General features: G+C 45.8%; 1 protein-coding gene across 9 annotated transcripts in view; it reads left to right on the forward strand.

The window, feature by feature from the left end:
• Positions 1-24271, forward strand: part of LOC105470445 (doublecortin domain containing 2C) — a 142438-nt gene that overhangs the window by 50745 nt on the left and 67422 nt on the right. For 7 of the 9 annotated variants that reach the window (XR_011611414.1, XR_011611411.1, XR_011611412.1 and 4 more), the window contains exons 5-9: positions 3323-3460; positions 5139-5181; positions 18638-18764; positions 21462-21554; positions 21724-21824. Coding sequence is in view for 4 of the 9 variants with exons in the window: in XM_071076172.1 (XP_070932273.1) it covers positions 3323-3460; positions 5139-5181; positions 18638-18764; positions 21462-21554; positions 21724-21824 (502 nt within the window). In the remaining 5 variants the exon portion in view is untranslated. The remainder of the gene's footprint in view (positions 1-3322; positions 3461-5138; positions 5182-18637; positions 18765-21461; positions 21555-21723; positions 21825-24271) is intronic. The other 2 variants (XR_011611413.1, XM_011722421.3) reach the window with 1 other exon arrangement.

Raw genomic sequence — 24271 nt, forward strand, 5'->3', positions numbered from 1 at the left:
CTGAACATCACATACAGGCTCACATTTTCACATGGATGGATGTGTCATTTTCTATCTGGAACTTCCTTCCTGTCTTATCCCACTGAGGAATTTCTACTTACCCTTCACCCTGTGAGTAGACTTTGTACCTCTCTTAGAAGAAAATGAGGCCGAGATGAGTTTAGGGAAGAGTCCGAGGGGAGCATGCCTGAACCGTTTGTTCCTCCAGTGTGTGGGCGGCCAGGTGTCCTGTTGGCCCTGTAGGGTTTAAACCACAGTTTGGTGGCCATGGCTTTGTCTCATTCAGCGGGCACCTCCCGAGTCTTGCATTGAGCCACCCAGAGTCCTCTTCTTTGGTATCTGTGGTTCCATCCCTGAATGAAAAGAACACAACTTCCTAGAAGCAAACAAATGAACGTAAAAACAACCAGCTTCATTCCTGCAAGGCCCCTGCTGCTGGAAGGAAAACCTGAAATGCCTTTGGTTTATGCGGAGACATTCCAGTTGAGTTTTTTCAGGTGCATTTTTTACCGTTACCCAGTTGCTGACAGCTCATTTTCCCCTCTACCCGCCTCCACCGCAAGCCATCAGCCCTACTGCTTGTCTTCCTCTGCCTGTTCCCGGCTCCATCATTCTCCTGGGCACCCAGAATCCCTGGACCCATGCTGGACACTGCACACATCTTCTCCCTCATCTGCCAGTCACCAAGCCTTGGAGATTCTGAGCTGATTGATTTCTGCGTGTTCGCTGTCCCCAGCCAAGAACATAAACACAATTTTATGTCCCTTGGCTCCCCTCAGCATCCCCTATCTCATGGCTATGATCGAGAATTTGAAGTTTGGGTTATGATGAATATGTTTTATTTGATCTTAGCTTTTTTAAAAAAGACAAAGCAAATCGGTCCTTATATTTGGTCACCTTTACTTCACACCATTCTCATAGCAACTCCTGGATTCGCTGTCCCTCTTGTTTAACCACGTCTTCTAAAAATGTTCTTGGCGTGGGTCTCTGTGTGGCAAATCTCCTGAGGCCTTGTAAGCCTGAGGACGTTTTTATCTCGTCCCTTGTGTTTACCTGAGGGTCTGGCTGGCTTTACTGTTCTTTCCTTCTAGATTCTGAAAATATCAGCGTCTTTCCTGTCTGTGTTGCTGCCAAAAGGCCTCAGTCAGTCCTGTCCTGCCAGGCGGTGCGGCCAGGTCTTCCTCCCCAGCGCCTTGAGGATGCCGTCTGTGACCTTGGGTGTCACACCCAGGTGTCTGCCGGCGAGTTTTCCTGTACTTTCTGTTCTTTGACATCCGTGGACTCTTTTACCTGTGGCTTGTCCTCTTTCCTCAATTCCGGGAAATTAGTTTTCATGATTTCTATACATATTTTCTCCTTCCACTCTTACTGTAACTTCCTTTTGGAATTCTTGTCGCTGGTGTTGGCACGTCTGCTCACCCTCATTTCTTAGCTCTTCTTTTGCGGATCCTGTTTCTTTCTTCCTCCCTCCTTTCCTCTAAGGGCATTCCTCAGTTTTACCTCCAAACAGCAGCTTGCACCTCCTCCATGTCCATTCTACGATTCACCCCTATTGTGATCTTTCTTTCCACGACTTGAGTTCCACATCAGTATTTCTACTTGCTTCTGTGTTATGGTTTCATATTCTTGTTTCATGCTGGGAATATCTGCCATCGCTTTGAGGTTATTTTGCATATTTGTGTGTGAATTCTTGGTTCGTCTGTTCCCACCCTTCAGAGCCTTGCTGTTTGGCCCCCGGGAGCAGTCGCTTTGGGGACGCCCTCTCCTTAGGACCACCGTCAGTCCCCCACTTCCCTGGTGAGGCTTCTGCATGTTCCTGATTTACTCCTGGGGATTCTGGCACTGGCTGTCCAAGTCACCAGAGGGGACTGACTGTCCCCAGGTCCCGGCGGGAGGAGAACAGAATTCCAAGCATTGGGTTTATCATGGAAGCCTCCGTTCCAGGCGGGCCCCCAGGTGCAGCTCCGCCATGCCTCTCCCAGGTTCCCGTCTTGATGCCTCTAGGGTCAGTCTCAGGCAGCGGCTCTCGGGATGGGGTCCAGGAGCATCAGCAGTGTGTCAGCCAGGAGCTTGTTAGAAATGCCACACACAGGCCTTATCCAGGCCTCCTGAGCTGGGAGCTCTGCGGTGGGGCCCAGCACTCTGAAGCTAGCCTTCTGGGCAGCTCTGACGCCCAGCTCTGCGGAGGGATAGGTTCTGTAGATTCCTCCTTTCCATGCCCCCTGCATTTCTTCTCTTGTTCTGCCCCTGCATTTCCTGCCCTGATTCATTCCTTCATCTCAGGCTCTTGCAGAAGCTCTGAGCCTCCTCCCACAGGGGCAATTCTTCCTCAGTCACGTCCTGGCCACAGCTGTCCGCTCACTAGTGCTAAAACATAGCCCTTATCCCCTCTTCCTTGGAAATCTTCGTTCCGATGCAATTAATGATAAATGCTCCTCCCCGGAATTCAAGGCCCTTTGGAAACCGCCCCTGTCCTGCGCATTCACGGCTGTGCCTGCACTTCACCCTCAGTGACTGTCAGCTCCCTCCCCACCCTGGCGTCTGACTTTGTGCACAGCACCCTCCTGCCGAGATGGCTTCATCCCGTCTGTAGTGATGAAATCCCACTCACCCTCCCGACCCCATTGCAAATTCCTCCAGCTCTGTGAAGCCTGCAACTGGGCTCAGCCTTTCTCCTCTTGGACCCCAACCGTTTGCACTTCTCTTGTCATATTTAGCTTTGTGGGCTTTTGTGTGCTTCTGTTTTATGGTTTCATATGACTTTGGGGAGGTAGAGACTTTCTTATGCTTATTTTTATCAATGCATTGCCTACCTCATCGTCTTATGCATATGGAGGCTCAGCATTGAATTAATGGAATCATTTCTAAATAAACTAGTGAAGGAGTACCTGCCGAAAAGGATTACTGAGTAAAAAGGAAACTAATATTAGTCTTTTGGTGCTTATACAAATGCATATTATTTGCTAATAAATCCTGGTTTGTTTTCCAAGTATTGTTCTAACAATATGGGCCAATTTGTATTAATTTTAGCTGTTATTAGTTAAAATTAATTGAACACTAACCAAGAGTGTAACATGTTCTCAAGAGCCTCTGAGCACTTGTATATAATTAAAAATATACTTTAATTAAAAAATCTAAAAGTGGAAAGCAAGTCTAATCCTGGAAGAGCAGCTCCCGTCGGGTTTAATTGGCCCGTTTGGATACCACTTGCTTATGATGAGCACTGTTTGTCCAGCAGTCTGTGCACTAGTCATAGTGTAGGCACAAATACTTGCTACTGGTCCTCAAGTCTCTATCCCATTTCTTCTTTCTGTTTTTACAGATTATTTACAATGAATGGGCATCTTTTGGGCGACTCAAAGGATTTGCAAGACAATCACTTTTATGTTGCTGCGGGACTGGAGACCTTCAAATATTTTCCTTACTGGAAGTCTCCAAGGGTGCCCAGTGAGGTCCAACAGTGAGCATGCTTTGTACCTTTCTTTGTTGAGTTTTGGGAAAAAATTAGCCTTTTCCCAAGTATCTCTCCCAAATAGGTCCAGTTCAGCTATTGGTTACTTTTCAGTAGTGAAATGTAATATTCTTATATATGATACAATTTTAGATTTTAAAAAATGAGGCATGGGGGAACTGCTCTTGTATGATGTATTCACAAGGACAGCAAGATCTACACGGAGTCCACTGCTTTTCTCTGGGATACCAGGAGTCTTAGAGATCAAGAATTGAAATGTGCGATACAGCTTCAGAGCTAATGCTAGGCACAGTTAGGCCTGCCCATGATGCGCCCAGCATGATACTTTGTTTTCTTAATTTGGCTTGCTTTCCCATATCTAAAATACACAATTTGTGCTGGATGTCCATCTCTCTTGGTGAAGAAAGCCATGATTTTTGTAGTAATCCTGAGCATGGCTAAGCGGGTGCCTCACTGTGTGTGTGTTTACGGACACAAAGCAGTGACCAGGAGGGAGCTGAAGGGTGCTGAGACGGGTAGTTCCGAAGCCCATCTGTGGGATTCTTCATCCTTAATTGTTTAGCCCTGACGGGTGTGTTTGAAATGCATTTTGTGTAGGACACGACTTGAGGGCTTACTAGGAATCTTCCTGGAGCTAGCTCTTCATCAAGTTTTCAGTGATCATTATCTTGAGCAAAGAAAAAAAGCTGCCATTTTTCATCTAATTGTGGAGCAGGACAGATGGTTTGAACACCATGCAGGTGGCCAGCCTTCCTCTACCCTTTAGGTTTTGTGGCATGAGCGCCTTCTGCATTTGGAGAGCTTGAACCTCCACTGAGGGTGCAGCATCCGGGATGGCCTCCTCCCATTCTGGTTCACGTGCTGCTAGGGTTTGTACCTCAAGGCAGAGAAAGGCTCCTTTTGTCCTGTCTACCAAGGATGACCCCACAGCAGTTTGATATCCAGGCAGATGGTTAGATTAGAGTCCCACCTGCATGCCTGGCACACGTGGATGTTTCTTGATTTTATTGACTTAATTCGTGCTAACAGTCCTGATAGCACAGTGAGGAGGAACACCATGGGGCTGTGGAGCTGAGTCATTCTTTCTACCTGCCCCCCACGTGTTTCCCGTCTCTTAAAGTGTTTTGCTTTTTGCCACTGTCTGTTCATTGGGAATCCCTGACTGAGTCTGACTGGCTTAAATATCTTTCCCCTTTGCCAAAGTTGTTGAGCTTAAGGGTCAACAGGAGGCCACATGCAGTCGCTCAGAGACTGAAGTTCGTGTGACTTACACAGAATAGACCAAGGAGGTGCTCTGAATTTGCAGAGAATCCTGGGGTACAAGCATTTCCAAATTTGAGTAGCAGCTATTGGAGAAAGCCTCACTAAAGAGGAATTAGAAATGGGATGTGTGCACTTGCAAAGGCAGCCGGTGGACACGGACTCTTTGCTGTGGTAGAAGGAGGATGGGCCATCTGATCTCCAGGAAGGAAATTGAACAGATTCCTGGGGCATTTTCTGCTCCTGAGGCTGGGAAATCATTGTTGCCATGAGCCGTGTCCTCTGTGGACAGCTTGCTCCTCCTCGTGGTTACTTCCCTCCTAAGGACAAGGCTGCAGACTGCATTTTATAGAGACAACTTAGGGCCGGGCTTTACATTTCAAGTTCAACATCTTTTGTCTTGCAGAAGATATGCGAATGTTGAAAAAAACTCACAGAGAAAGAAAAAAGTAAGTAACTTTTAAAAACAAGTAAGTAACTTGTTTCTGATTCTGGCGTCTTCTGGCATTAAGAAGGGCACAGTGCAGGGTGAGGGCCCAAGCTGTAAACAGAGCTTTCTGGGCCAGCATCAGTGCCAGGCTTATAAAGAAAAATCAGGTGCACTTCTGAGAATGGTGTGAATAGGAGAGGAAGTTTATGTTTGGAACACAGAGTCCAGAGCTGAGAGGCACACACAGGTATTTTATAATGCAACCCAGCAGATGTGAAGACAAAAGTATATTTGAACTTTTATGGGACAGGGAGGAGAGTAACTGATTCAAGCTTGGCATGAGTGGCAGTGGGCTCTGGCGTGGGGGTGGGAGGAGGACATTCCAGGCAGATGTGACAGTAAGGCAGCAGTGGGAGAAGCAGCTCACTGCATGCACATGTGTGTGAATACATATGTGTGTGAATACATATGTGCATGTATGTACGGGTGCATGTGTGTGTATAAATACATGTGTGTGGAGGCATGTGTGTATGGATGCATATGTGTGTGTGAGTGCATATGAATACATATGTGTGAATGGATGCATATGTATGTGTACATGGATGCATGTGTATGTGTGGATGCATGTGTGTGCATATGAATACATGTGTGTATAGGTGCACGTGCATGTATAGGTGCATATGTGTATATGCATGTGTTATAGGTGCATGTGTATGTATGGATGCACATATGTATTTTTAAATACATAAGTTTATGGAGGCATGCATGTGTATGTATGAATGCATGTGTGTGTATGGAGGCGTATGTGCATGTGTGCATTGGAGTACATGTGTGTATGAATGCACATGGATGTGCATATGTATGTGTAGGGACGTATATGTGTGTGCACATGACGTGTGTATACATATGGATGCATATGTGTGTATGCCTGTGTTAATGGATGCATATGTGTTGGCATATAAATATGTATGTTTAGAGGTGTATGTGTATGGATGCATATGTGTGCATGTGTGCATGAGTACATATGTGTATGTATAGATGCGTGTGTGTGTATGGATGCATGTGTGTGCATATGACTACATGCGTGTGTACATATGGATGCATATGTGTGTGGATGTGTGTATGGATGCATATATGTTGTATGGATATGTTGCATGCATATGTTGTATGGATGTGTGTATGGATGCATATGTGTTGTATAAATATGTTTGGAGGTGTGTGTATGGATGCATATGTGTGCATATGTGCATGAGTACATATGTGTATGCATGGATGCATGTGTATGATGTGTGTGTGTACACGTGCATATGAATACATATATGTGTATGTATTCACATGCACATGTGTGTATGGATGCATATGCACGTGTACAGAGGCATATGTTTGTATGGATGCATGCATGGGTATTCATATGGTTACATCTGTGTATATGGATGCATGTGTGTGTGTAGATACATTTATTTGTGTTTGTGGATGCCTGTGTACCTATGTGTATGGATGCATATGTGTGTGTGTGTGTGTGTGTGTGTGCTGATCACAGTTTGAAGTTGCAGCATAAAACATGAGGAAGGATGACAAGGAGGTATCAGGATCCAGGACTAGGAAGGTTTGCAGAAGCTGGGTCCTAGAGGGGCTTACCAGTCCTTGTAACTGTTTACGTGATCCTCCTCTATCCCTGATCATCCTACGAAAACTGACTTTTAGTGGTTCTTTTGACATTAATATTTATTCGACACAGCTGTTGAACGTGTACTCTTTCCAGTGCCTGTCTGCCTGGCTCATTGGCTGAAGTCCCCTCCCTACTGTGACACACTGGCTTTGAGGGTCCGTATTGTCCTTATCTGTTCTTTCCCAGTAACTTAACAGGTAGCCCTGGGCTTTGCTTTTCTGCTGTTGCAGCTCAGATTTCATGATTGCCATTTTTAATCACTCTTCTGCAGATAGGTTTGACTTTCTCACCCGTCAGCCACGGTGTGCACCTGGCAAGTGTCCAGCCCTGGGTGAGCCCAGCCTGCACTTCCTCTGCACTTGCACTAATGCAGTGTGGTGTTGCTGGAAATAACGACACTGCTGACCCGAGTGTTCACGCCGAGTTCACGACCATGGTCCTTATCCAACTTCATTCACTGATTAAGCCTGATGTTTTAAAAAATGTTTTTCTGAATATGTTTTGCCAGATTTTATTGGAGATTTCTGCATGTCTGCTCATGAGTGAGCTTAGCCTGTCTGACTTCTTTCTCATGTTGTCCTTCTCTGGCTTTTATTGCCAAGGCTTTTCTTCTGAATTGACTCTTGTTATTTTTTGTAGCTTCTTGAGTTGAATGATAGCCTTATTTATTTTGGATTTTCTTTCTCTAAGAAACACATTTTAATATTAGCTGTTTGTTGGATGGATGAATGAAGGATGATCATTGAGATTACAAAAATGATATGCCTTACTCTATTCATTGTCCCTTATATAAAGGTCTACACCTGTAAAGATGTGTTATCTTAAAACTCAGCATTAAATTTTTTGGCCTCATTTTGAAGAGTGGGTGTATTTCTAAGAATGAAAAGAATTCCACACACAGGACTTCTCTGAGGCTAGAATTTATGATGATTCACAGCAACTTAGCCATTTATGATAAATGTGTTTGTTTCTTTACTTGCTTGCCCCAGGCTTTCCATTTCTAACTTGTTAAACCTCTTTTATCTATTTTCTGTGTGAATTGCCACAACATCTTTTTGGAAAAGAAGGTACAAAATTAAAAAAAATACAGGAGTGCTCTTTCATTAAGATATTACCTTGTGGAATAGGGGGGCTGTTGGGACCCTTGGTGGTGTGCACATTCTAATGACATCAGCCAATCCAAGTATCAGCTTTCTTTAAAATTGGATGCTGGATTTTCTTTTAAATTTGCAAGCTTAAAAACAAGTATTTAGAATACAAAGCAGAAAGTCTTTCTTGATTCTTCAATGAACATATCGCAAACATGACCTGGAACTTGTGACCCACAGGATATCAGGCCTGAAAGGGGTACTTGTTGATTCATCTGGTCATCCATGAGGCCGTGGTGAGGTGTTGGCAGCCTGCTAAGCACACTCCGCTAGCACTAGAGACACAAAGATGAGTGGAGTGTAAGTTTCCACGATTGGAGAAGGCAGAGTGTCAATAAGCATGAGAGTAACCCTAGCAGACCTCATCCAGCCCTCCTGCTCAGTAACTTAAATCTTGGTAATTAAATCACCCCAGATTCCACCAGCACCAACCTCCCCACCTCCACAGTTGCAATAGATCATTGATGCTTCTCCTGTAAGCTGTTTAACTTCCACATCTGCCTATGTCTCCCCATCAACACTGCCCAATGGAGTCAGGAAGAAACACTTGATACCCATGGGGAAAAGCATTATGAGAGTGGGCAGGTAGGGGGTCAGGGGAGCTGGGCTCCCCAGGAAGACATTTTTATTTGCAGGGATCCAGATTTCAGCAAGGGAGTAAAATGGACCATATCCACTTGATACTTAATACTACTGATGGAATAAATTGTATGGACTGGAAAGGGAGCAAGATAGACAGGGAGGGGCTGGTCCTGAGCAACTGTGACATTCCCAGTGAGGTGACAGGTAGAGCAGAGCAGTGGGACTTGAGAGATGCTGTGTATCATTGATTCTATGGAGGGCGTGTTCCCACATCCCAACATCCCTGGAACAGGTGCATCTGACGTCGACAGCGTCTCAGGACTCCTGTGGGCAGCCATGTTGCAGGTGCTGGTTGCTCATGGAGAAACTTGGCTGTAGCTGCTCATTTGTGTCTTCAATTGTGTACAGGGTTGATTCTGTACATGTTGGGTGTAAAATATCCTCAAAATGATTTTTCTATGAGATTTGAAACAAAAAGTTATTATATACGCCTAAAGGCCTAAATGTAGAACATCAAGTTGCAGATTTGCTATTGATTGAGTATATTCTTCAATTCCATTTATTCTTGCAGAGTGACAACCAGCTATTGTGTAGGACCTGAGACAGGGAGGTTGACACAAAAAGTTGCAGCTGCCAGTGTCAGTGAACTACGTGGTATAACAAGCCATCCCCAAACCCAGGGACTTCAGGCAACAAGGGTTTATGATTTCTCTTAGTCCTGTGGGTTGGCTGCACAAGTCTTGGGCGGGTTTCACCTTGGTTGCTTATGAGGCTGGGTTCAGCGGAAGTTTCGCTAGATTGGGATGTCCAAGCTGGCCTCACCAACACATCTGGCAGCTAGTGCTGGTTGTTGAGCATTTTGGTTCTCTTCCATGTGGCCTCTCATCTTCCAGCAGGATATCATAAACTAGCCTAGATTTCAGGAGGAGAAATAGGTTCTCCCTCAACAGAGGAGCAGAGAGGAGCCCATTCACTTTGCAAACCTGTGTGCTGCCTGAGAGGGGAGGGCTGTGTGGCCAGCAAGCAACTAGCCACACTCATGTGCGTTGTGTTCCTGAGAGTGGTGCAAAAGGATTGCCTCCCACTCTGCAGGGCAGAAAGCCCCAGCACCAGGATGTGCAGTTCAGGTGCCAGCGGCTTGGGGGCAATTCAGAGATGAGGGCGGGGCGTCCTTCCCACGCTGCGTGCAGAAGCACCGATGCCTTTGACTCGGAGTCAAAAAGTGGCTCAGAAGAGTCAGGCTCTGGATGTAAAATCTTGGAGGGTATTCAGGTGATTTGTTTCTGTTATTTTCTCATTTTTCTTTATGTACAAGCATGCTATGTCATAAAAATGGGTGTCTAAATGGTTCTAGAGGGGCTTTTTCAGTAAGTAGAAAATAGAACTTCTAGGAAATTAAAGCACGGGGACATGCTTGAAATAGTACTTCCTTTCTTTCTCAGTGGTACATAAAATAGCTATGTATTTTCAGTATGATTCACGGAATCTTGATTCAAAGAAGTGAGATGGAGAATAACAGACAGTAATGTGGCACCTCGAGATGACTGTGGAGGACGTGGGAGAAGTCAAGGCCGACCTCAGGATTCCAGGGATGGTGGGAGGATAGTGCATTCAGGAGCCGGGATTAGGTCCGCAGGAGGAAGAAACAGGACTTTGGGTTGCACGTTTGTGTGAGAAGTTGCTTTGCTCTTGACGAGCATATTTGTTACGTGAGAGTGAAAGGAGGCATGAGAGGTGATATCCATGCGTAAAAGTGTTTCCGATGTCAAGCCGAATTCCTTGCATGTCCAGCAGAGGACACATCTGTTTCCGTGTTTGTCTGGGATTATCACTGTGGATTCTCTGTGGAACAGAAGGATGGGCCTCCTTCGCATCTAACTGATGTCTGTGAAGTAGGTGACACCTCGTCTACGCGTGATGACATTTTTCCTTAGTAAACTAACTGCTGCCATCAAGGCAAAGCTGTAGTGTTTTAAGAGCAGGCATCTGGCCTCTGACCTCTGCACTTGGAATCTCAGCTGTACCTAACATTCGAGTGGCTTGACTGGACCTCGCCTCTGTGGGTCTTGGGGAAAGCTGACTCCCTCCTCTCTTCCCTCTTATTTTACTTTTCCTGGATCTCTGTCATCAGACTTCCTTCCAAGGCCATGAAGTTCTAAATTAAGCTGTTGGAGGTGCACTGTCCAGAATGTTTGCAAGATGTGAGAGCACAGCTCTTCACCTCTTGGTTCTCAGTTTCCATTTTGAATAGAAGAAAAGATGTTTATGTTAATTTAGCAAAAGAACTTGCATTTGTACTGTTAAAAATGCCCATTTCCCTATCAGTTGACCCAGCAATCCCATTACTGGCTATATACCCAAAGGATTATAAATCATTCTACTATAAAGGCACATGCACATATATGTTTATTGCAGCACTATTTACAATAGCAAAGACTTGGAACCAACACAAATGCCCATCAATGATAGACTGGATAAAGAAAATGTGGCACATGTTCACCATGGAATACTATGCAGTCATAAAAAAGAATGAGTTCATGTTCTTTGCAGGGACGTGGATGAAGCTGGAAACCATCATTCTCAGCAAACTAACACAGGAACAGAAAACCAAACACCGCGTGTTCTCACTCGTAAGTGGGAGTTGAACAATGAGAACACATGGGCATAGGGAGGGGAACATCACACACTGGGGCCTGTTGGGGGGTTGGGGGAAAGGGGAGGGAGAGCATTAGGACAAAGACCTAATGCATGTGGGGCTTAAAATCTAGATGACGTGTTGATAGGTGCAGCAAACCATCACAATACATGTAACAAACCTGCATGTTCAGCACGTGTGTCCCAGAACTTCAAGTAAAATTTTAAAAAGCCCATTTCCCAAGAAAATGGCAAAAAAAATCATGAATGCAGTTTTACTCATTAGCATATCTGAAATATACTTTGAAAATAGCCTTCATTATTCTATTGGTTCAGTTCACTTATTGCTTGATTCAAATATTTGAGCATTGGAAAATATGTCATTATGAGTCTGCCGGTGTCCTGTCTGGCACAATTAACTGGAGCTTTTAGTTCAATGAAAGTAACTGAATGAAGCTACTCTTATTATATAGCATTCGGTTTTACAGGAACTGCATTTCCTGTGATTTTAATAGCTATTGCCTTCCAAAGAAGAAATGCTAATTTAATAAATGTTTAAAATTGCATTCACATATTAAAATGAATATTTTATAGTACAGGCTTCTGTGAAAAATCAGTAAATAGTTAATAAGCATTGTATTTATATCACATCTGCAATCAGAACATTAATATTAAATCCTCACTTGGGCATAGAGCACAAGCGTTGGTAGTGAACAATAATGAAAAGGAGATGAAGCATATAAATTAAAGAGGTGCGTGTGTGTGTGTGTGAAAACAGTTGCAGAGGCATGTGCAGTACCAGACTGAGACCCACACTTTAATAACCTGGCCTGAACAGTAAAGTTCACTGTGAAATGAGTGCTTTGGAATTGACATTTGCTGGCTAATAATGTCAAGGCTGGAGCAATATCTCACAACAGTCAAGGCTGCAATTGTTGTTATCTTTTAACAGCCTAAGGATGCAACAGCCAGGTTCAATGTTAGCAAATCTTCCACTTTAATAAATGTTCAAAGCAGGCCTGGTTCATTGATAGAAGACCTTGACCCACTTGGGATGGAGCTGGGACATTTGCATGGGAACTTTTTGCTGTTAGCATTTGTCATTTCCTACCTGAGGATGGACTGACTCTGAAATAGGTTGTTACTGTCCTTCAATTAGACAAACTGTCTGACTCATCCCAAATTACCCTGGGAGGCTGCGTTTTGTGTGCCTGAGCTAGACAATGTCTTACAATAGCATTAAAATATAGCTGGATTAATTGAAATAGGCTCTGGAGAAAAATAATAGTCTTTAAAGCACTATGGAGAAATAAAACCAACATGCCTCAGGTTCATTTTCTGAAAACATTTTCAATAGGGAGAAAGATGAATGAAGTTGAGAAGCGCTACTTGTCCACTTTGTAAGTAGAGCTCACATTGATTTTGGAGGGCTTGAGATTTGCGACAGAGAGAAATGTGGGTGTAAGATGTGAGGTTCGTGCTTCCTCATGAAAGCCATGGATTCCTGCTTGATCCATGTTTTCTTGCTTGATCTTTTTTTTTTTTTTTTTTTTTTTTTTTTAAAAACCAAGTGCTGCTGTAGATCCATGTTGTTCTGACAAAAGCCATCTGGAGTACCGTGCACTTTGTCCTGCTCGGGAAGGAAGCTGTGTGTATTCATTCATTCTTACACTGCTATAAAGAAATATCTGAGATTGGGGAATTTATGAAGAAAAGAGATTTAATTGGCTGACGGTTCTGCAGGAAGCATGGGAATAGCATCTGCTTAGCTTCTGGGGAGGTCTCAGGGAGCTTCCAATCATGTCAGAAGGTGAAGGGAAGTAGGCATCTCACGTGGCAAACACAGGAGCAAGAGAGAGTCGGGGGCGGGGGGAACGTAACACACGCTTCACCTGATCTTGTGAGAACTCACTCACTGCTGTGAGGACAACATCAAGCTCTAAGGGGTCCACCCCCATGGCCCAAAGCCCTCCCACCAGGCCCCACCTCCAAGGATGGGGATCACAATTCAACATGAGATTTGAGCGGGGACAAACATCCAAATTATATCAGTGTGGGAATAAGACGACCCTTGAGTTGGGTCTTGGAGGATGTGTAGGAGAGTTCTCCAGGTGGCTGAGAGGAGGCAGCTGTTTTGGAGAGAGTAGGGCTTTGGGGGAACTGACAAGCTGCGTAACAGCAAGCGTGTGTGAGGCTGCCTGGGACGGGGATGGGGAGGCAGGCTGGGCCTGGGTGAAGGGCTGAGTGCTGGGGGAGGGTGGCAAGAGTTTGGACTTCATCCTGAGGGGACGTGGACCTTGAGTGCTCGGGTTACGTCTGCACACTACCCACTCATTCACCTGAGACAGCCCCTCCACACCCCTCCCGGGACCACCATTGATGCCCAACCGCTGCCAGTGTGTCCGGAGTCAAGTCTCACCCGCTCCACTCACTCACAGAGGTTCATTCTGGCGTTTGGATGAGCACTGGCCAACTGCCAGCCTGGCTCTGAGATCCCTCCCTGTCTGAAGTGTTGTGGTCCCCAGCACAGCCCCAGGGGGCAGGCACCGTCTCCATTCTATCGCACCTTGGAGGGACCTGAGACCACACAGCTGATGTGGCGGTCCCACGACCCAGTGCTGGTGAGTGCGGCTCGGGATGTCACCCAGCTCAGGAGGGCCCGCTGCCGGCCAGGCTCCTGGAATGGTCACGGATTTTTCTAAAAGGGAAATTTAATTAGCGCCGTAACTGAAGGCTCCTTGCCCTCGACCCTGGCTCATACCCAGGCTTTCGTTTCCTCGTCCAGCTCTGTGTCGTCAGTGCAAGAGCACCCGCCAAGGTGGCTGTAGTCCCACCACTGCTGTGTGGGGTCTCTAGTCTCACAGCGCTTTATTGTTATCTGTTTTCTTCTCTCCCTGGAATATATGTCCTGCTGTTGACTGTTCCCGTTTTCTGACTGTAAGCACCATTTTCTCTGTAAAGCCATTTTTGGGCTCACTCCAGCATCCTTCACAGCCCACCCTTTAGAATGGACTCTGCTCTTTGGGCTGGACACAAAACCAAGTGAGGCACTTGCGCTTGGTGCTACCTGTGCGTTTCTCTCTGCTGTGCTCTCCGGGGTAGAACCGTGCCTGTGCGTTTCTCTCTCCTGCGCTCTCTGGGGTAGAACCGTGCTCTTTAGTCATGTATTTTCCAGCTGGATACCTTGTAGACACTCAGTAGGCGATTACTGGGGGAATGAATGAATTCACCCACCAGAGCTCAGTGACTGTTGAGGATGCTATTGCTTAGATACGAGAAAACTGGAATAAAATTTGAATCCTGCTTTATTGCAACCTTTGCAGATGTTTAGTCTATTAGCGTGGTAGTTCACATGAGTAGACTAAATTAGAATTGTAATGTTACCAGAGGAGGCATCGACTTCATCAGTTCTCGTCACTTACCTCTATTATATGCAACTAGGAAGATGTAGTCTCTGCTGTCCTCTGACCCAAGTATTGTGAACTGCTTTGAGACTCAGCATTTAAACAACAGTCTAAACTGAGCAAAATTAAGAAAAGTAAGTGCAGTACTAGGATTGGGTGTGATTCAATGTGTAAGGTCCTCATGTAGTGTTTGGGGTTAGATTATGTTTTCCCTTTTCCGTGGAATTAAAATTTTGTTGCTTTCTTTCAGTGAGTTTTCCAACTCATATTGTAATTTATGCTGTTTAAGAAGTCAAGATCTTCCACTTAAATGAGGTTCATCAACAAGCTTTATTCTGAAGGTTGACTAGGACAGACTCAGGTTTGGACCAAAGTTTAGGGCAGGGAAGTTTGAGAGGGACGGGCATATTTGTGTGTCCTGTAGATGGCATTAGCTGGAAAGGACAGGGCACTGCTTTGTGGAGAAGGTGTGCCATGATTGTGAGGCCTCCCCTACCTTGTGGAACTGTGAGTCCATTAAACCTCTTTTTCTTCATAAATTACCCAGTCTCAGGTATTTCTTCATAGCAGTATGAAAATGGACTAACACATGGCCAACTCTAGATCTTTCTATAAAACAATGCAAGACAGGCCTGTATTCTTCAAAGATGCCAAGGTCATGAAAGACAGTCTGAGGAGCTGTTCCAGGTGAAAGGAGACTCAGGAGGTCTGACATCTAAATGTGGTGTGAATCCTGAACCGATCTTTTCTTGAGTGAAAGATGCTATAAAGCACATTTTTGGGACAATTATAAAAGTGGAATATGGATGGTAGAATAGATGAAAATACTATATCAGATGAATATCCTGAATTTGGCAATTGTCTGTGATTATGTGAGAGATGATGTTTCTGTTGTGAGGAAATACATCCTGAAGTATTAAATAGATCACATGTCTTCAGTATTAAGGACTAAAGTACTAAGAGGCAAAGGTGTATGATGTAAGACACCTTCTCCCAAATAGTTCAGAAAAAATATGTACTTAATATAGATATTGGCCTGCAGAATCTGTGTCTGTCAATGCCCTGCCTTTTCTTGTCTGAAGAAATGTCAGATTTTCAACTCTTTCAACCTCTTCTTTCCCTACTTTCTTTCCATCCTCCTGCTCAGTTCATTAAATTAGCAGAGATTTACTAAGCAACTGTTGTATGCTTGCTGAATTGAACACATGCACATATTGAGAGCTGACTTTTGGTTTAGCGCTGTGGTTAGTTATGTCAGGGTGTCATAGGAACACATCAAAGAGACCGTTGAGGTAAGGCTTGAGCTGGGGTTTGGAGGATGAGCCGTCATAAGAAGGTGAGGAAGGGAATTCCAGGTAGAAGGGAGCTATGGGGGCACAGGTATGGTGCAGGGAAGGATGGCTTGGACTAGGAAGGCAGGTGGGTCTTGGAGCATGAATGCCACTGTGCTGGGTTAAGGAGTTTGGATGTCTTCCCAAGGCTGTGCCTACCTCCTTAAGGGTTTGAATGGTGGGGAGTGATCAGGTGTGCTAGGATTATTCACCTGTTCAGTTAACATATATTTACTGAGCATCTGCTATGTGCCAGGCATGGTTCTAGGCTCTGGGAATTCTTTTTTTTTTTTTTTTTTTTTTTGAGATGGAGTCTCGCTCTGTCGCCCAGGCTGGAGTGCAGTGGCCGGATCTCAGCTCACTGCAAGCTCTGCCTCCCGGGTTTATGCCATTTTCCTGCCTCAGCCTCCCAAGTAGCTGGGACTACAAGCGCCCGCCACCTCGCCCGGCTAGTGTTTTTTTTTTTTTGTATTTTTTAGTAGAGACGGGGTTTCACCGTGTTAGCCAGGATGGTCTCGATCTCCTGACCTCGTGATCCGCCCGTCTCGGCCTCCCAAAGTGCTGGGATTACAGCCTTGAGCCACCGCGCCCGGCCGACTCTGGGAATTCTTTAATGGAGAAACAAACTGACATCCTTGCCCTTGGGTGGCTTCTAACCTTCTGCTGATGAAACAAAAACACAACAAACATCATCAATAAATTGTCTAGGGATTACATATACTGCTGTGATTAAAGTGTGAAGGGAAAGGGAAAGGACAGGACACCCCTCTTGGGAGTGACAGGGCAGAGGGACAATTTGAGCTAAGACTTGACAGGAGGCTGCACCTGTGCTGCTCCCAGTTTCACAGAAATAAGGTATTTGCAAAAACTCACATTTCCTGAGTATGCTTGGATAAGGTATGAGATGGGAAATAAATTGGTGTAATGACATGGTGCCCCCTGTGTGTCTAGCCATCCTGCTGCATCCAAAGTTACTTTCGTTTCGGGCGACTTTCCAGGTCCGGGTGGAGGCTCTGCGATGTATTTCATTGCAGTGCCCCAGGGTAGTGGGAGCTGGGTCATACCGTGGGCGGTTGTTTGCTGTGTGTTCTGTGTCACAATTTCTTCTGTGCCCTCATTATGAGGATGGGTCCTGTATTCTTGTCATTGTCCTTTGAGTGCTATTCCAGAGATAATGGGACACACACACAGGCGCGCGCGTGCACACGCACACACCCCCCCACACACAGACACACACACACACACACACACACACACACACACACATACACACAGTGTCTTTATCTTAGAGGCCAAAGTTATGGAAAATGTGTCTCAACAACCAGAGTTCAGTGATACTAAAAAGAATCAACTAGACTTTCAGAATTCCAACCCCCAGACAAAATATAGGTACCATATACCGTTTTCTGTTTCCATGACCAGTTCTGCTAAGATCTCATTTCTTCTCCTTAAGAACATGATTTCAGCTTATAGGAAAACTCCTTAAAATAGGTAGAAACATTTTGTGTGGTTGCATGTATAAAGTTGGAGGGCTATTTTCATACCTTAATTTCCACAAAGATCAAAAACTTGGTAGTTTGCATCATATACAATATATTAACGGTACAAGGTAGGTGTTTTTAGTTTGACATTTCTCAAGTGACATAGAGAGCTTGGGAGAAATACCTATTTATATACTTCAGCCTGCATTCACTTCCAAATACTTGAGAAAAGATCAAAAAAAGAAAACCTAAAAAAGACATTTTTTATTATAAAGATAGTTTATGGGATATTTGTATTATAAAGATAGAATTGGAATGGTGCTAAGGGAATTACAGGCAGTTCTGACTTAGTTCGACTTAGGATTTTTGACTGTATGATGGTGCAGAAGCCTCAGGCGTTCCGTAGAAAGCCGTAGGATACTCGGAATGCTGGGCAGTGACGGCCTCAGCTCCCTGTCAGCCACGTGCCCTCTGCAGTGGACAGCGGTGCCAGATGACTTTTCCCGCCTCCAGGCCAGCGTAAGTGTCCGAGCACGTTTAAGGTAGGGCTGCGCCATGTTGTTCAGTGGGCTGGGTGTATTCAATGCATTTTCCACTTAAGACACTTTCACCTTAGGACATGTTCATCAGGATGTGACCATGTCCTAATTTGAGGAGCAGATATCTGCATGTCATCTTACTTTGTGTTCTAGTTGTGCTTTGTTGTTATTGTTTATAGATTAAAAAACATGTGAGTCCTCCTTTATTGCAACCCCAAAGTAAACCACCACAAGGCTAATTTTCATCACAGCTACTCTCATCCTGCTCAGAGGTTCCAGCAGGAACGGCTTCGTGATGCTTGTTGAATAGCAGTTTTCATTAGGCTTTAAAGAGTGTCTCCAAAAAACCAGAGGCGCCTCCTTTGACTTGTTTGTTCCTCTAAAGCAAGCCCTTATTTTGTCAGGTTTTAGGAAGGCCACCTACAGGTAGGAAGTGGATGAGCCTTCTCTGCCTGCCAAGGCACTGGGAGGGAGGGAGAGAATTATTTTTGCTGCTTTTCAGAGAGGAGTGCAAGCCATAGAGTAGAAGAAGCTGCATTTGAAGTGAGGCTTCTTGGAGGTGCCTGAGTTTCCTCCTCCTGTTTCAATGAGGAGCCCGTGTTTTCCTGGCCACACTCAGAGAACCTGATCGGACTCGTTGTATCCCAGTGTTCCTAATGGATTTTCTCTTCTTCTTTTGTCCTGTAGGTGGATTCCAAAGGAAAAGAACCTTGTCACTATGATGACATACCCCCCAAAACACAGGATTCTGTTTATTATGCCAAAGAAGAAAAGAAGAAAACATTGGCAGAACCTTTAGTCCAAAGAGGAGCAGGTGACGTGCAATTTCATTCTACTGTAAGCAGTCTGGAACTTTACCAGGCTAAGAACATGGGATTTTTTTTTTGGTAGAAAAATGTTATACTCCAGAAATATTATTTGACTTGTAACTATCTGCTTTATTAATAAAAGGTTCAGCTTGTAGGTAGGTCAGTAGTTGGCAGAGCAGAAAAACAAAATTTCACTGCTGAAGGCAATGGGATTCTCTAATTAGGGGGCCTCCAAGATAAATACAGTGTTAAAATAAGCTTACACTAGGACTGAGTATCTTCTTTCCTAAAGACTGATGACATAGAAAACAACAAATAAATCTATCTTTTGGAAGGAACATGAACATAAAAGCCACCTGGATTGTTTAGGTGTATTTTTTTTGAAGAGACATTTAAACGATGAATCTTCAGGGCTGGTTTTAAAATGAGATAATTTGGAAAGTGCTCCCACATCTGTTTTTACCACTCTGCGACCATTACTCACTCTCACTGAGCTCCTACTGGGTGCCCAGCTCCGAGTGAGGCACATTCAGGTCCCGTCTCATTGATGGGTGTGGTGGATCGTAGACTGTGAGTCGTGTGGCTGGTTATGGAGGAGAAAGCAAGGTGGTGGGAGAGGTTTCCCTGCACTTCTCTGCAGCAGCTGAACATTTTTGGAAGTCGTTTTTCCTAAACACCCTTCCTCCCCTCTTGGCTTCTTTTCTTTTATTTTGAGATGATGCCTTGTTCTGTCGCCCAGGCTGGAGTGCAGTGGTGTGATCTCAGCTCACTGCAACCTCCGCCTCCTGGGTTCAAGTGATTTTTGTGCCTCAGCCTCCCAAGTAGCTGGGACTACAGGCACCTGCCACCACACCCGGCTAATTTTTGTATTTTTAGTAGAGACAGGGTTTTGTCATGCTGCCCAGGCTGGTCTTGAACTCTTGACCTCAAGTGATCCACCTGCCTCAGCCTCCCAAAGTGCTAGGATGATAGGCATGAGCCACTATGCCCAGCCCCCACTTGGCTTCTGTTACCTCCTAACACCTCTCAGGTTTTGTCCTCTTTGCACTCTGATCTCTTGGCTCCCCCTGTTGCTCCTCTCTTTACTTCTCAGCTATAAATCTGGACATCCCCTAGAGCTTCCCCCTGGTCCTTTACCTTCCTGGCCCTTCCCACCCCACAATGGATGCATGGGCCATGGGGAGGCGAGGCAGGTGCCTGAGTACCCGGGCGGGAGTGTGGCCTACATGCTCATGCATGTAGGGTTAGGGTCATGGTTAGGGGTATGGGGTTATGAGGCTACGAGGCAGGTGTGTGAGCATGTAGGCAGGAGAGTGGACAGGCAGCTCTCAGACCAAAACCTGCTGAACCCACTCTACCCGACATATTACTATATATGAAGAGTAATAGAAAATTTGATCACTGTGTATAAAACCTCTTCCTTGGAGATGCACATCCCACACAAGCAGTTGGGGCTGCCCAGCACACAGGCCTTCCATCTGGGAGGCAGCCCGGTACTAGAATGTAGCTTTGGAGTTCAGATCCTAGCTGTGGCCCTCACTGAGCATGGAGCTATGGGCCAATTCCTTACTGACCACAGGCCTAGTAAGTTTGTTTGGTGATTGCCACGAGCTTTAAATATCAAATGCCTGGGACACAGTGGGTTCCCAGTGAATGTTATTTCCCCCCCCCCCCTTTCACCTTCTAACCTGTCACCCACAAGGGTAGGGACCCTTCTGGCTCAGTTCAGGACTCTGGGGACGGTTTTCCTGGGGATAAGGGCTGGGAACGGGGAGAAGGCCCAGAATGGGCCAGGTGAGGGGTGAGGTAGGTCCAGGACTCTTGGCTGAGAAATGAATGGGGCTGCGATTAGAGTTTCTGGTTTTGGACGATGGAGCTTGCCAGTGGCCACAGTTCTGCCTTCTCAGATGCTGAAGGAACCAGCTGGCCGACTTCTCTTTTTGGATTTGAAGGAACCGGCTGGCTGACTTCTTCTCTTTTTCTTCTGCTGTCACCTATTGCTTTCTTCAGGATGAGAATCAACTTTTCAAGAATCCTGGGCTTTTATAAGCATTTAATTCTTCCAGTTGTGTTGCTAATTAAAATGATTTCTAGCAATCCATTAAGCCGACTACCTCACAGTGCACAATTTTAGCACCTGGTTGTTCGAACCCTGTTGTTAAATAAGAAGCGATGAAGCTGCATTTCCTTTCTTTTTTTTTTTTAACTTTTTTGTTTTTTGAGATGCAGTTTGGCTCTTGACACCCCGGCTGGAGTGCAATGACGCGATCTCCGCTCACTGCAACCTCTGCCTTCCGGATTCAAGCAATTCTCCTGCCTCAGCTTGCTGAGTAGCTGGGATTAGAGGCGTCCACCACAAGTCTGGCTAGTTTTTGTAGTTTTAAATAGAGACGGGTTGGCCAGGTCAGTCTCGAACTCCTGACCTCAGGTGATCCACTCACCTCGGCCTCCCAAAGTGTTGGGATTACAGGCGTGAGCCACTGCACCTGACTGAAGCTGTGTTTTGTTAAAATTTACTCTATTACTTTGCTGTCCGGTGGGGTTACTTTGCATGTATTTGTTTCTAACGGAATTAACTGGACACAGGCTTGGTGGACACAGGCTTTCCCTGTGCTTCATCTCGTGGTGGCCACAGTAATCGCATGACTTTCTGTGACTACTGACTACTACTGTGGTGGGCACAGTAATTGCATGACTTTCAGGGTCCGGGACCTTCATGGAGACAGAGACAAAAGCAGACGGGGCTAAAATCGAGGCCACCACACTGAACACCTTGGCAGATGCAAACAGGAAGGGTGAGAGGGAAACGGGGTGAGGCGGACAGGGTCTGGGACCCTGGGCCAGGTGACCTGCCCGAAACTCCAGGATGCCTGGCTTCATAACGTGGGTTTGGGTCAGGAAATACGCAGTGGACTCCAGCTTCTCCATGGGTTTCAAAGGTTTGTCCGTGTGATTTTCCCCCAGAAGGTGACGTGTATAAAGCACTGACTCCTAGCAAGGAAACCGAAGGGGCGCTGGACGTCAAAGAGGACCACCATGTGCAGCTGGAGGTGCCTGTGGACCAGGTGGGTATCGGGTCTGAGGTCCATGCCGCCTTCACTCCATCCCAACAGCTCCTGCCTGCCTCAGCGTCATCCTTAACCCTCTCCCTGCAAATTCTCTCTGGACTCTAGAATGTTCTGTGTTCCTCCTAGTTAGAGACTGCTCATCTCAGATCCTTTGTCAAGCATTTTCCTGTCTTCCCACCGCCCCCACAGCTTCTGCTGGAGAGACGCCTTTTAACACTTCACTGTGTGTGACTGCAAATTTGGCTTCATCATTATTTGATGATTGTGTCTGTCCCCTCACTAAGCTACTAACTCCGTAAGGAAAGCAGCTGGCTGCCTCACTCACCATTGGGCCCTGTACCTTGCAGAATTCCTGGCATGGAGGAGGCCTTGGTAGTTTTTTGTGGAGTGATGACTGAATAATGGAATAAACAGTGTGATCGGACGGCATGATTGTGAAACCTTGAGCCTCTGTTTGCTTATCCACAGATGGGGATGCTGTCTCTGTGCAGGCCTGTGTGTGGCCCGAGTGTGCGACCAGCATGGTGCATGGAGGACGCTGGGGCACTGTTCCCTCCTCCTGGCCTCAGGGAGGGGTGGGGAGCAGGGTTCTGAGAAGGGGGAGGGGTGGGGAGCAGGGTTCTGAGAAGGGGGAGGGGTGGGGAGCAGGGTTCTGAGAAGGGGTGGGGTCAGGCCAGGGTTCCAGCCCAGCTGTGCACCTGGGTGAGTCTCCAGCACTCGGGCAAATGGCAGTTTGTGCTCAATGATCTCCTAAAATGCACGCGTTGTCTTCACTACCCACCTGAAGGCCAAACATGCGTTCTCTCCTTTCTTGAGTTTTCATTTTTAAGAAATTATAATTTGTCTTCAAACTTTTTTTTATCTTTGGTTATAATGTCAGGTAATATATCCCCCTGGCATCCACCCCTCCCCCACCATTTCCATCAGCAGAGGGAATTTGTAGATGGGCGGGGGTGCATGGCCTGTGTGCCTGCTGCCCGATAAGCTTTCATCCGTAGAGAGCAGTGAACTTTTACGTTAAAGTCTCGTCATTTTACCTCAATGTTAAGGAACAATTTTCTTATAATCTGTGCAAAAAAATGGCACCCAGATGTTAAAACATTAATGTTGAAATTCTGATTCAAGTACTACATTTTTACAAAAGCAAAGTCGTCTTCCAGTGATAAGATTATATTTATTTTCAAAACTACTTTAAGAAGGTGGGCAAATGTGTACAACTGGAAACTCTGCCGGGCCCGGGACACTCACCTGGAATTCCTTTCTTAGGGAAATAGTCTAGAATTTACTCTGAACATGGCCAATTCCATTTTAGTAGAGCAGGCTGCTTCATCCTTCCCCAGGTGGTAAGTAGGCTGTGCAAACCCCAGGTCTTCAGCTGAGGCGCGAGAATCTTGGTTTGACTGAAATCACAAAGGATTGGGTCCATTTCTACTCTCTGAAATTCAGTTATTTTTAGAGAGTCTCAAAGAGTCAGTGCAAAAGGAGAGTATCTTTCCTTGGATTCTCAAATAGCAACTGGGGCAGTGCCCCCTGCACTGCGCCTCCCAGGGATGTGATGCATTTCCCTCCGGAGAAAGATGAGAATAAGTCACCAACCAAAGAGAAACCAAAATAATTGGGACTCATTAGGAGAAGGTCAATCTAAACTTGGGTAATCTGTGAATTGTTTAATTGGAAAAAATCTAAGGAAGCTTTAGGCTTTGGCACTTTTAGCTGTGTAGAGTAACTCAGACGGAGGCCACTTGGGTCCTTGGGGTGTTTGCTTTAATGAATAAATTAAAAGTAGAATTAGCCACTCTATTTGTAAGGATGTTTTGGCTCTAAAGAATGGGAAACTTGAAGAGAAGTGACTTCAACAATCAGGAATATTTCTCAGGCCACGTCACAGAAGGACTTGAGCCTTCTGTGTGGGAGAGGCTCTGCGGTTGGCGCCCTCGAGCCTCAGGGTGTGGCTGGGCACCCCATTCTTCCACTGCCTCCCTCCGCACCTTCGCCTTTGGCCTTGGGCTTGTCTCCTCGTGATCTCGAGGTGGCATGTCCGCTATGGTTGGCACACTGAGACGTGGAGTGCTGGGGAGAGGAGAGAGACTGCACCGTTTAAACAGCGGGGAAAGGCTTTCCCAGGGACCCCTCTGAACGCTGCCGCGTGTCTATGCCTGTCTTGTCCCTAGCCAGGGAGAGGTGATTGACCTCTGGTGGTTTAGAGGAATCAACCTTTACTTCTTGCGTCTGGAAAGGGGTTCAGGTTCCCCTGAAATGTATGAATAGTATTTGAAAAAAGTTTGAATTTTTGAATTTTTTTTTTTTGAGATGGAGTTTTGCTCTTGTTGCCCAGGGTAGAGTTCAGTGGCACAATGTCAGCTCACTGCAACCTCTGCCTCCCAGTTCAAGTGATTCTCCTGCCTCAGCCTCCCACGAAGCTGGAATTACAGGCATGCGCCACC

Source organism: Macaca nemestrina, chromosome 13 (assembly GCF_043159975.1).
Source record: "Macaca nemestrina isolate mMacNem1 chromosome 13, mMacNem.hap1, whole genome shotgun sequence".
Lineage (NCBI taxonomy): Eukaryota > Metazoa > Chordata > Mammalia > Primates > Cercopithecidae > Macaca > Macaca nemestrina.